This window comes from Gigantopelta aegis, chromosome 10, assembly GCF_016097555.1.
Source record: "Gigantopelta aegis isolate Gae_Host chromosome 10, Gae_host_genome, whole genome shotgun sequence".
Lineage (NCBI taxonomy): Eukaryota > Metazoa > Mollusca > Gastropoda > Neomphalida > Peltospiridae > Gigantopelta > Gigantopelta aegis.
Window position 1 is genome coordinate 70639158 of NC_054708.1, and position 13668 is coordinate 70652825.

A 13668-nucleotide genomic window follows, 5' to 3' on the forward strand; every position below is an offset into this window, starting at 1 on the left:
TTAAGGTTCAAGCATGCTGTCCTGGGCACACACCTCAGCTATCTGTGCTGTCTGTTCAGGACAGTTGTTAGTTGGTTTGTGGTTAGTGAAAGAGAAGAGGGTGTGGTGGCCTTACACCTACCCACCGAGCCCTTAAGAACTCGCTCTGGGTTGGAGCTGATACCGGGCTGCGAACTCTGTACCTACCAGCCTGTAGTCCGATGGCTTAACCACTGCGCCACCAAGGCTGGTAGTGCTCTACCAACTGAGCTAAATGGGAAATTTCTACCAATACTACTACATACTGCCCCCTAAAATGAACCCACATCCCAGAGTTGTGGGCCAGTTGAACTGTTACTGATTCTGACTGGGTTATAATTGTATTCTTGTGTTAAGAACACACCCAGTCCCTACACTGGCTTCAAATGTAACAGAAAAATCAATCTCCACTGAGATTTGAACCACAGACCCTCAATAAGAGAGTCGAGCACTCTATCAACTGACCCGCCTCAGTGGCGTCGTGGTTAGGCCATTGGTCTACAGGCTGGTAGGCACTGGGTTCGGATCCCAGTCGAGTCATGGGATTTTTAATCCAGATACCGACTCCAAACCCTAAGTGAGTGCTCCAGAAGGCTCAATGGATAGGTGTAAACCACTTGCACCGACCAGTGATCCATAACTGGTTCAACAAAGGCCATGGTTTGTGCTATCCTGCGCAAATAAAAGATCCCTTGCTGCCTGTTGTAAAAGAGTAGCCTATGTGGCAACAGCGGGTTTCCTCTAAAAAACAGTGTCAGAATGACCATATGTTTGACGTCCAATAGCCAATGATAAGATAAAAAATCAATGTGCTCTAGTGGCGTTGTTAAAATAAAACAAACTTTATTTTTCTATCAACTGAGCTAATAGTGAAATTGCCACTAGCTACAGCCAGTAGGAGCACTTTATTCCAAGACTACTAGATAACAAAGAATGTCAAAATATACCAAACTCCACTGAAAACACACTACCCGATTTTTAGTTGTTTAATAGTACTATCTCATGTACGAGATTACCACAAAATGCACGTAATACTGTGTGAAAACAGTTGAAAGACCATTAACACTTTAGATTAAAAAACCTAGTAAAACATGAAATTTAGCATGTGTATTCAGACCCTAGCACTCTAACCCATGTATACAATTTTGGGATTATCTGTTGTGTACCAGAATACATGTATATCATTTTTATTTATTTTATCTACAAATAAGACTGGTGCATGTTCATTGGAGTTCAGTATACATTCAATTTCATTATCTTTAAAAATAATACAATAAAAATTACATTCAGTATGAATGTTTTAAAAACTAAAATAATTTCTTTTGCTTTCAGTTAAAAATCTATGTGTTTCTGCAAGTTTGCTCGAAGTTCACATATGGTCAAACCTTTTGTAAAAGAACACTAACAAATGATTAAAAACAAATGTTGTAACATTATATCCAATTAAATTAACATGGTTCCTACCTCCCCTGAAAAGTAGTCTAAAAATTAATCAAAGTAAAACATTGACAAAAATAAGAATATCTCCTAAATTCAAAGGACATAACTCGGTGGAAAATGGGTAAATCGCCATGAAAATTAAACTTGATCTATAACAGTACATGATAAAGCTATATACAAATTTCTATCTCAGTATCTTCAGGCATTGCAAAAAGGTCTGGAAAACTAATTTTCATAAATCTGTGAAAAATGAATAACTTGCAATGAAAGTCAAACTTGATGTGTAAGACAATGTGATAAAGCTATTCACAAAATTTCAAGTACAAGGGCCATAACTCTGTCAAAAATGGGTAAATCGCAATGAAAGTCGGACTTGATCTGTAACAGTACATGATAAAGCTATACACACAAAATGACAACTCAATATCTCAAGGCTTTCTAAAAAATATTTTTTTTATAGATGAAACCTATAGTCCCTTCCAGTTGGACTATATGTTATATTGCTGGTGTTTACAAAGGATAGCACTTTCTTTGTTTCAAGTCACAATTTAGATACCAAGATCCAAGATGATGCATCCACGTTAAAACTAACGTCTTACGAACAATAAGTACAGCATTATTAAAAAGACAAAACTTTCTTGTCAGGTATATTTGCCACAAACTTGTACATTCGTAGCATTCATCAACCGTATATACTGATTGGCAATGGAGACCATCTAGAATTAAATACTCTTCTACAAATTACTGTAAAACCCCACCTAAAGACCACCTCACTAAAATAACTAGGGTCTAATTCACAAAGGTCTCTTAGGCTCTGCTAGACATTAAAGCATCCTCTTTGCAATTCTTTTAGCATTGCACTGCGAGATCGCAAAGTTGTGAGAGTTTAGTGAATTAGGGACCAGTATTTTAAAGACAAGAATATTTCCTTTTTATTTTCTAGCAAAAATACTCCGGTTCTAAGACAACCCCACTTTCATGGATTAGAATCAGTAAAATCAGACCAAATGGTTCCAATCAATACATTTTGACCCACAAATATGACATCAACTTTACCTGTCAAGTGTCATGTCACATAGGTGACAAACTATATTCAGCATGGTAAAAACTTGCCTCATGTAAAAGTTAATAACACTTGTTACTCAAACAAGTTGTTAAATGTTAGCAGTGTTATGTTCATTTAGCTGTAGGAAAAGATACATGTATTACTTTTGTACTAGCAAATGACTTTGGAGAGGGGAGTAGGGGGATAGGAGGGGGCTAGTTTATAACATTTTAAATACTAAGGCCAGTTGGAGATTTCAACTTTTCAATCATCACCAGAAATCCACATGGTTTTATTATATAAGTTATATAACTTCTACATAATAATGTTGAAAAGAAGTAACAGTTGAATAACAGCACAACAATGCACAGACGAAAGCATTTTCATAAAAATAAAGGCAATTGTAGTTTTATTTTTTCACAGAAATAATTGCTACATTTAGCAGCAAACAGTCACGTGTTATATTACATTTGCAACGATGGACATCCCAGAAACCCTGAAAGGATGTTAAATGTTGAGACAGTTGTTAATCTCTAGTGTAATAATTAAGAATAATGACTGGTCCAGGCTCACAAACAAATGATATCAACTTGACACTCAGTTATCCTGGCAGTTCAATGTAAATGTAAATTCGCTGTCATCACCTATTATTTTGGTACTTGAGATGACAACAACCAGAGGTGGATGGATGGAGAGGCCATAAGATTCACAAGCAATATGTACTCGACAATCATCACTATTAAAGCTAACAATTCAATATTAAGACCACCCCACTATTATACCTAATTTTACTAAGCTCTGTGAATTGTTGTAATAGCTGCTTCTCACAAATATTTATTTTTATCCTGCAACTGTTGTTTCTATTGACAGATTACGATGATGGCTAAAGCAAAGTATAGTATAGTATAGTAGCATAGCTACATTACAAAATTGCTCATTTGACCTCTAGGTCATTGTACAATGTAGCTGAAATAACAGAAATAATAGCTTCTTCCCTTAATCTTTATGGTCTGCAGAATAAAGATAATAACTAGTTAATGATACACATGTAGGATATCAGATTTATTCTGTTCAGGCCAAATGAGAAATTCCACTTGGCAAGCCTCGCAGAATTTCCCATTCTTACCGTCACAGAATAAAGCCAATATCCTACATCATTAACTACAGTGAAACCTCTCAAAACAGGACCCTCTGTAAACCAGAATTCCCTCAAAACCGAACGTTTTTCATGGTTCCTTTTTAAATATCTGTGCAGAAGAGAACCTCTCTGAACTGGATACATCTTGAAACTGGACTTTTTGCTTGGTCCCAAGGGTGTCCGGTTTAGAGGAGTTCCACTGTAGCGATTCTCTATATATAAGCCTTGCTATAACTGATTTTCAGATTCCTGGAAGGCGCGATTCACACACAGTTTCTGGTGAGTTCTGAGCACGGCGCTCGACGAAAATGACTTCATACAGAGCGAGCAGACAACTCTGGCGTGCTTCCGGTCATTGTGCTTCTTCAGCTCCTCGTGGGTCTTGAAGAACATGGTGCACTTCCTGCACATGATCGACCACTTGTGTGAGATCTCGTGCCTCCTCAGACTGGCTAGCAGCGTGTAGCTTCTGTGACAGATGGAGCAGCAGTAGTTGGATTGTCGTCTGCGGGACGCCCCGAACACCAGACCGGCCGTTTCCATGGCTGCTGGCATGTCCTGCGGGATCACCACAACTCCATCATCAGCAGCTGTTGCTGCCCTCTGAAACAAATATTGATCATACATGAGACGAGAGCTGTTACTACTGCTGATGATGTTGTCATTATATGTGTTAATGACCATATTAAAGTGACAGACCCCCGATTTAAAACACTATGACAAATTTTTCACTATTAAAGATGTTTTTGATAATTTAAATTACAAGTACTTATATTTTATTAATTTTTGTACACATGAAGTGGTTCTGGTTATCCAGATTTTTGCAATACCCCAAAATGCAGTTTTTATTATTCTAAAAATGCATGTTCTTCTGAGAAGTAATGGTTACCAAGACAATATTTAGTTATTTTTTGTCAGTATTTTCCTGTTTAAACACCACTGACTTTAGCTTCACTCTGTCATGACCTTATTGAAATGTGTTGCAGATTTATAGATTAACTAAACTTCTTCCTTTTCATGGGCTGAAACTAGGGTCTGCGCTTTTATTTACAAGGATCATTACCATTTCATTGGTTTTATGATGAAATATGTTTTAAAAATATGGAGACACACGAATCTGCCTGGAAGGTAATGCATGAGAGGTATACTATCAACCAGAGGGGGGGGGGTGGGGGTGGGGGGGGGGGGGGTGGGCTTCATCAGTTTAATAACTTGTGCCCAATCCTTTTGCAATAGGTTTGCCCAATAGGTTTGCAAATGTATTATAGAGTTCCTTCTTCCAGCATAGAGGCTTTTAGTGAAATCAAAATGTGTGCCCAGAAGGGCAGTTGAATCTTCAGTGGATAAAACAAATTTAACACAGGAGTTAATACTTGTAATGAAATTCTGGACAGATTTGGTTTAAATAGTATTTATTGCCGTTCAAAAGCAGTAGCACTTTGAGGACTGGCCAAAAGGTGATAGCCTGCTAGTATATTAAGGCCTCTCCTAACATTTTACAATATGAATAGCAATAAAAATAAAACATAATAATTATAATTTATTCCGAATTTACTAACAAAGAGAGGAAATAGATTTGAATATAGCACTACTTTCTTGCACACTAAGTAACATGATGGATTGTTGCTTATGTATCATGTCAATTTATGACCATCTATTACTATTACTCCAAAAGAGTTGGCTAAGTAGTATCTTCTGCAAAAAATCTACTTCTCCGCCAATATTTCCACTTATCACAGACGTCAGAAGCAGGGGTTGGCAGGGGTGAACAAGCCCACTCACAACAGAAACTGGATGATCTAAATATGGATTTGAAAGAATATAATCTTTTACAAAGGTAAATATTCCTGTTAAAAGATATGTTGGTTGTTGAGCCATTCGCAACACATCAGGCTTGCTCGGGTCTTAAATGAATACATGCAGACAGGAAACTTTCCAGGGCAAAGAACGCAAAGGTGGTCTACAATTTCTAGCAATAGATATTGTATAAGAATGTGCATACTGCATATGATCAAAAATTATTTTAATTATGTATTTTATAATGTTCTGCATCACACTGCTTCAACAGAAAATGACCGTTAATATTACGTTTGTGACTGTTAAAGCTTGACAATTGAACAAGAAATCACATGTACTGGCCTTTTCGCCAGGGTTTTGTTGTTTCTTCGTCGATCATTATTTTGTTTTATTGAAGGACAATACTTGCTCAAAATTATGATACTGCTTTATAAGTTTTTACTTGTCCACCGGATAACCAACAAGGGGCATTATGCTTGTCCAAGTAACTTTTCACTTGTCTAAAACATACAACTAAATCCTTTAAATACATGTACATATATTTTATTACCACATGACATCTATAGTAAAAAAAACTTTTTACCATACTATATAAATCTTCATGTTAAAAGACTCCAAAAATAAGAGGGAACTACCCATCAATACAAATGCCACTTCAAACACACACATAATAATCAAACAGAACATTCTTTCATCTTTTTTTTTGGTTCAAACACTGTGTTTTATGATTTTTGAAGGTGTTTGTATCTCCAAAAGACACAGTAATATGAAAACACTACAAAGCACAGTCTCCACATGAAAATTACAAATGAATTATGAGCACATTCTGTAAAGAGATTGTCCTGAGTGCTTCCATTTTAACATTGCAGTAAAATTACATACTGTATATTGCCGTGTATTAGCCGACTCCTTGGATAAGCTGATGGCTTAGTTTGACTCTAAATATCTAGTACAAAATCATCGGCCCTGTGTAAAACCTGAGGTCATCTTTGGTCCAGTTGTACATATAGTATTGATTTCAATAATACTGTAACCGAATAGCCTTGTGCTTTTCTTTCTTTTCTTCAGGAAAGTATTTCTAGACTTCGACACTTGGCTAATACACGGCAATATTAAAAATGTTTTGTGTTGAAAATATCAATCTTTCTGGTTATCCTAGGAATGCCTGTAGTAGCCCAAATTGCATTTTATTTCCCACAATGTGTGTGTGTGTGTGTGTGCATTGGAAAATAAAATAGAAGTTTGAGTTACTACTATCCTTAGGATGACTTAAAACTCATTCAATATACAGTCATTGATGTTTTAAACCCCCTAAAATTTAATATGTAACTTTATATATATTTTTTAAAAAGACTCCGTCAGATGGAAATGTTTCAACAATGGCACAGACACAAGACAGTCTCATTAATCAGTAAAGGGTAAATTCATCGGGAATCATTATCAAACTAGATACCAATGTGTAAGTTCAAGTGGAATCAGACAATATTAATTAATATCCACATATAATATGTGGTCAAATACAAACTTAACAAAGGGCATCCAATTATGTTAATTGTTACCATACATACATTTACAATGATAAGAACAATAGTTATGCAATGTGGCAAAATGAATACAGCACAACATCTCTTGTGAATACAAAGATGAAAACAACTTTCCATTTAGGAATGATTTAAAAAAACTAAAAACATTTGTTTTGTTTAATAACACCACTAAAGCACACTGATTTATTAATCAATGGATATTGGATGTCAAACCTGTTACATTTTTTTATTAGAAGCAAGAGATCTTTTACATACACCATACCACAGACAGGACAGCACATACCATGGCTTTTGATATACCAGTCATGGTGCACTGTCTGGAACAAAAAATAGCCTTTGACTCGTTTGAGTCCACCAACAGGGACCGATCCTAGACCACCCATGCATCAGGCGAGTGCTTTATCACTGGGTTACTTTTAGGTCCAAAACCCACTGAAGCTTGGCCTGGTTAGTATGGTACCAGTTGAAAAAGAAACACACTGAATCAAATGTGACAAAACACACACACCATTGATATTATTAAGACGATAAAATAGAGGCTTTTTTTTATATTATTATTAAATGGCTTTCCTTAATCTACAATAGAGGAGCAATTAATCACTCCCATCAATTGTTGTTCATATCAAGGTCTGAATGGATACCGTCTGACACCAGACAAACTGATATCAGAAAGGCTGACAGATGTCATAACAGTGTACATAATCCCAGAACCTCCAATGCCATAATTACGGTACTGATGGAGAATAGGGAGAAGATGCACCACAAGCCACCTCTCCAACCATGGTTCTCAGTCATTAAACCAAATGATTGTTTTCACTTTGCATCCTACTTCTAGGTATCCATACTACCTCTTTATTCCTAAAACTAAATTTCTACAGCCCAACTGGCTAATTAACAAATTAATTATACAAAAATTACCAGTCATAAAATACCTATATTTTGTGTGACTAAATATCTATAAGTACCCATAAGGTCCCTGTTCGTGATCAAGAAACAGGTAGGTAAATATCATGATGTTAAAGAGAAGCTTTAGATGTATAATATATTATTCCCTAGTTGAAATGCCTTATAGCACTACAAAGCTAAATTTCTTAATACCATTATTATCATTACAGAAATCAATGAATTAGGACATACTAAGTTATTTTCTAAACTATTGTGGAATATACTTGTACAATGGACAAATAAGTAGAAACTGATATTCATCCTCTTTGTCATTACACACGTAACTTTATCTTCTAAAACGGCTTTGAAAATGCTCGAAGTCCCCTCACAGTTTGTCATAGTGATGTTTTATGAAAATAGGATAAGAAATGAAGTCAGTAGACATAATTTCTATTGTTAGTAACAGTGACCTTTCCCTTTGATGCAAAAAGTTAAAACGTGAACTCATTCAAGATACATATCATGATCCTATTCCTACATGTGATGTTATAATGAAATCAGTTGAGAAATGAAGTCAGTACAGCAGTGACATCTTATTTCTACTGTTTAGTATATATGTGACCTTGACCTTTGACACAGAGAGATGAAATATGAATTCGTTCAAGATATAATGATTCTATTATTGATGTAATTTTCTGAGAAATGAAGTTAATTATTTCTAGTTTTTAGTATATGTGACCTTGACCTTTGACACAGAGAGATGAAATATGAATTCATTCAAGATATAATGATTCTATGACTACGAGTGAAATGTCCAGAGAAATGCAGTCGGACATGTGGTGATGTCATGTGTCAACCAATAATCTTTGTAATACTACGCAGTCTAGACAATAAAGATCTAAATATCTTAACAAATACATAATCCAAATATTGCTTACAACAAGATTATGATCAAGATACTAATTTACAACAACATGTATAACAATGTTCAGTAATTTTCATTTTATGGTCCCAAGTTCAGGCACAGTGGAAGCAGGAGGGTATGCTCTCCCATAACATTTTGAAAACTGGATGTCCTGAAATGCCATTTCCTGCATTCTACAAGTAAAATTCATCTCTGCCTCAAGATTTACTACCAGTACTATTTTTGATATCATAAAACTGTTGTAAGTTTGTGACATCACTAAATCAAATGCCACAGCATATGGTGGTTCTAACGATATAATAGCGCTAAGATAGCTTAGAAAATCTGGGACCTGGAAATTAATATAGTGTTCAATTGTTTTAATTTGGTCTCAATGTTCAGTTGCTTTCATTCTATGGTTTTAAAATGATACTAATTAACAAATGTGTATTAGTGTTCAGTTGCCTTCATTCTGCCTCTAGATGATGATTTACTATTGAACAACTGACTAGCAATCTTCAGTTGCTTTCATTCTATGGTTTTAAAATGATACTAATTAACAAATGTGTATTAGTGTTCAGTTGCTTTCATTCTGCCTCTAGATGATGATTTACTATTGAACAACTGACAATGTTCAGTTCCTTTCATCCTATGGTTTCAAAATCATACCAGTTAACAAATGAGTATTTTCTTGCTTTCATTCTTTGGTTTCAAAATGATGATACTAGTTAGGAAATGAGTAACAATGTTCAGTTGCTTTCATTGTGTCTCTAGATGATATACTATTGAACAACTAACAATGTTCAGTTGCTTTCATTGTGTCTCTAGATGATATACTATTGAATAGGTAACAATGTTCAGTTCCTTTCATTCTTTGGTTTCAAAATGATGACACTAGTTAGGAAATGAGTATCAATGTTCAGTTGCTTTCATTCTGTTTCCCGGTGACAACACATTACAGAACAACAGACTATCAATGATTAGTTGGTCCCAGGTGATGATACACTAATGAACAACAGACAATGTCCAGCTGCTATCACCCTAGGGCCTCAAGCGTTTTGGTGCCCCTCTGTGTATGACCCCCGGTCCGAGTCTGAACTTCACCCGGTCGTACAGGGTTTGTTGGGGGATGCCAAACTTCCTGGCGGCGGCGGTGACATTGCTCCTCCCTTCCATCACCTCCTGGTAGGCGCTGTACATGGCGCTGGCTGGGTAATGGCGCCGTCTCCTTACAGGTATCTAGAGAAACCAGAAAATTGGGCTAAGCAAAGAGTCTTCAATACCAATGACAACATGCAAGTTGTTCCCTGCATTCAATAAACTGCAGAACTGGCATCCTGCATTCATTATAGAACTGACAATAAAATAACACCAAGCAGGGTAAATGGAGGAAACTTTTTTATTCCAACACATACAGAAAATAACTTAAAATTGGTTTAACTTGGTAAGAAATAAACATGTTCTGTCGAAACGGAAAACAGTAAAATGTTTTATTGTGAACAGGCAAAAACAAAGAATTTTTTTTGAGAAAACAAACCAAGCAGATATCCCTTATTAACACATTAACATGCACAGTATACATACTGGTAAAATGTATTTTTACACAGTTAAATATTAAAAACTAAATAAACCCATACGATATTTGTCTGAATACAGATATACAGGTACACATAGTTCAGTGGCTTAGGGAAAACCTTTAACAAACATCTCTCATTCTCTCTCTTATCTCCCCCTTCCATCCCTCCACACCAGTCCCTCCCTAATCATCTCATTTCTGTGCTCATGTGCATTAGGGTCTCCACGAGTACTTGGGCACGGGTCAAGTCTAGCAAGACTCAAGTCCACTCAAAGGACGCGAGTACCCGTGCAACGACGAGCACCCGTGCAACGACGAGCACCCGTGCAACGACGAGCACCCGTGCAACGATGAGCACTCTCATTTAATTATAAAAAAATTTTATGTCATTTTGCCATATTATGCTTCCCGCCAGTTACATTATTGGGCTATGAGACATAGAGAAAGAAAAAAGTTGAATGTGTTGAATGCAATGGTATGATTGGGCATCCATGTTCAGCGTTGGAATTAAGATGCATAATGCTATTTTACTTTATTCCTTAGTCTCATTATCATCTTGTGTAAGTGGTGGGTACTCAGCTCTAGGTGGAGTTTGACCCTCGAGTACTCGTGGAGGCCCTAATGTACATGTGAGCATGTGTGTAAATGTTGTTATGTAGCCATTAATGAAGCCTTTCAATATTGCAGTACTTAATGGCAATAAATTAATATACCTATATTTTACCTACATTATATTTTGTTTGCATTTCTCACCATATTTCCATACTCTCCATATCAAGATATTGGCCTATACACCCAGTCAGTAAATAAACATTGGCATTAGAGAGGAAACCCGCTTCATTTTTTCATTAGTAGCAAGGGATCTTTGATATATGCCATCCCATAGACAGGATAGCACATACCACATACAATCAAGGAAATACTGGTGAGCAGGTTATCGGTAATCACTGAACATGATCGAATGTACCATTGTAATATTTTTAGATTCTAAAAATTGAAATTCCCCCATACTGATCTACTTCAGCTGCATTCCAGATAAGGTAATCAAATGAATCAAGGGGACACTAGAATGTGAGGGTAAAATTTTATATTTGCAGTATAAGTTGTGGGGATTTTTAAGCATAAGGGTGTCAGTAAAATTACACTATTTGTTATTTTATAAGCAAACAATAAAAAGTATGGTAGTCAATGAACATTTTAGACATTTTTAAAAACTTTCTCCTTAGAAAAAAAGAAGAAATGTTTTATTTAACAACACACTCAACACATTGTATTTACGATTATATGGCGTCAGACATATTGTTAAGGACCACACAGATACTGAGATAGAAAAACCACTGTCGCCACTTCATGGGCTACTTTTTTCAATTAGCAGCAAGGGATCTTTTATACGCGCCATCCCATAGACAGGGTAGTACATACCATGGCCTTTAATATACAAGTTGTGGTACACTGGCTGGAACAAGTTCTCCTTAGAAAGGACAGTGTGCTATCTGTTATGAAATTTCTATAAGAAGAGTTGCATGAGTGAAATGGCCATAAAACCCATGACATCACAAGAAAACATTGTTGATGCTCTGCAATGTGAATTTCACCTTCCCTCTGTCACAGATGTACAAATGTAAATGGCCATAAAACCCATGATATCACAAGAAAACATTGTTGATGCTCTGCAATGTGAATTTCACCTTCCCTCTGTCACAGATGTACAAATGTAAATGGCCATAAAACCCATGATATCACAAGAAAACATTGTTGATGCTCTGCAATGTGAATTTCACCTTCCCTCTGTCACAGATGTACAAATGTAAATGGTTAAATCGTAGGGTAACACATGTAAACATATATGTAAATGTAATTGGTTTCAATGCAACTGCATATTTTTATACTAATACATACTATGTTACAGAAATGTAACTCAAACTATTGGGTAACGCTTCAGAGTAATTATGTTTCTTTTCACCAATTTAAAATATTTACTAGTTGTATTTTAAAATGGGATATATACTGACACACAATGAAAACACAAAACAGATATTTTTCAATATTTTGTTGTGATTAATAAAAAATATATTTATTGGACTTAAAATAACAATTTATGAGAGGAAGCCATTGATTGGTACTTTTGTCTGGGTTTTAATCCTTGTTTTGTTCTCGTTACACATACAATAACAAAAACACACAAAATGGTGTGAAATGCGTTCACTACATGCTCAATCATGTTGCATGCAATGCACGTGAAATGCCAGTATGTGGACACATAAAAGTCACGTAACAGTGTCATATTCCTCGTCACATTAAGAATACCACGACTCAGAGAAGAACAAAGGGAGCGAGCATTGGGCATGGTTCAAGGGGAGACTTCGCAAAGCCAAGTTGCTAGGATCTTCAGAGTCCATCCATCAACTATTGGATGACTTGTTGAACGTCATCAACAGACCGGAAGTGTCCGTGATCGACCTCAACCTGGTCAACGTCCCGTTACGACCCCATGCCAAGATCGGCAGATTCGATGACACCACCTCCGTGACCGGTTCAGCATTGCAACGATGACAGCAAGCAACAAGATAGGACATCATGGAAGGCCTATCCATCCGATGATGGTCATCCATCGACTCAAATGCAGACACCCGTACAACGATAACATCATGACAAGACTACAGTTTGCTCTCCAGAATGGTAATCATCCACCAACCTTTTACCGGAGCATTGTTTTCTCAGATGAGTCCCGTTTCTCTGTCTCCTTTGCCGATGGAAGAGTATGTGTGTACAGGAGACTCCATGAACGATGTGTGAGGGAACGTGATCGGTTTGGCGGCGGTTGTCTGATGGTATGGGGGGCAATCAACTGTGATTTCAGGAGTGATCTCATCATTGTCCACGATGCCCTTACAGCCCAGTGTTATGTTGACGTTATTCTAAGACCAGTTCTCCAGCCACTTTTGCGCCGTCACCGAAGACCAGGTCTCCTTCTGTTTCAACAAGACAATGCCCGTCCACATACTGCAAGAATTACCCAGGCATTCCTGCAACAAGCTGGTATCACCATTATGAACTGGCCCGCCGTGTCACCGGATTTGAACCCAATTGAACACATGTGGGATGAGTTAGGACGCCGTGTACGTCACCGCCAGCCACCACCGCGTAACATTGCTGAGCTTGCACAGGCTCTGCAGGAGTAGAGGAACATTCCTGTGGCTTATTTGAGATGTTTGTGCCAATCCTTTCCCCATCGTCTTCACGCATGCTCACGGGCCAATGGTGGACACACCAGATACTGACCTTGATATGGGGTGCTTTTTTTAAAAACTTTTTAATTAC

The 13668-nt window shown here is 36.8% G+C and overlaps 1 protein-coding gene across 5 annotated transcripts in view; it reads right to left on the reverse strand.

The window, feature by feature from the left end:
- Nucleotides 1-13668, reverse strand: part of LOC121383526 — a 91721-nt gene that overhangs the window by 13199 nt on the left and 64854 nt on the right. Inside the window, exon 4 of one of the 5 annotated variants that reach the window (XM_041513600.1) lies at nucleotides 778-4244. The exons of the other annotated variants lie outside the window; for them this stretch is intronic. Coding sequence (XP_041369534.1) covers nucleotides 3870-4244 — 375 coding nt within the window. The 3' untranslated portion in view covers nucleotides 778-3869. Of the gene's footprint in view, nucleotides 1-777; nucleotides 4245-13668 lie in introns of those variants that run through there. 5 annotated transcript variants of the gene reach the window in all.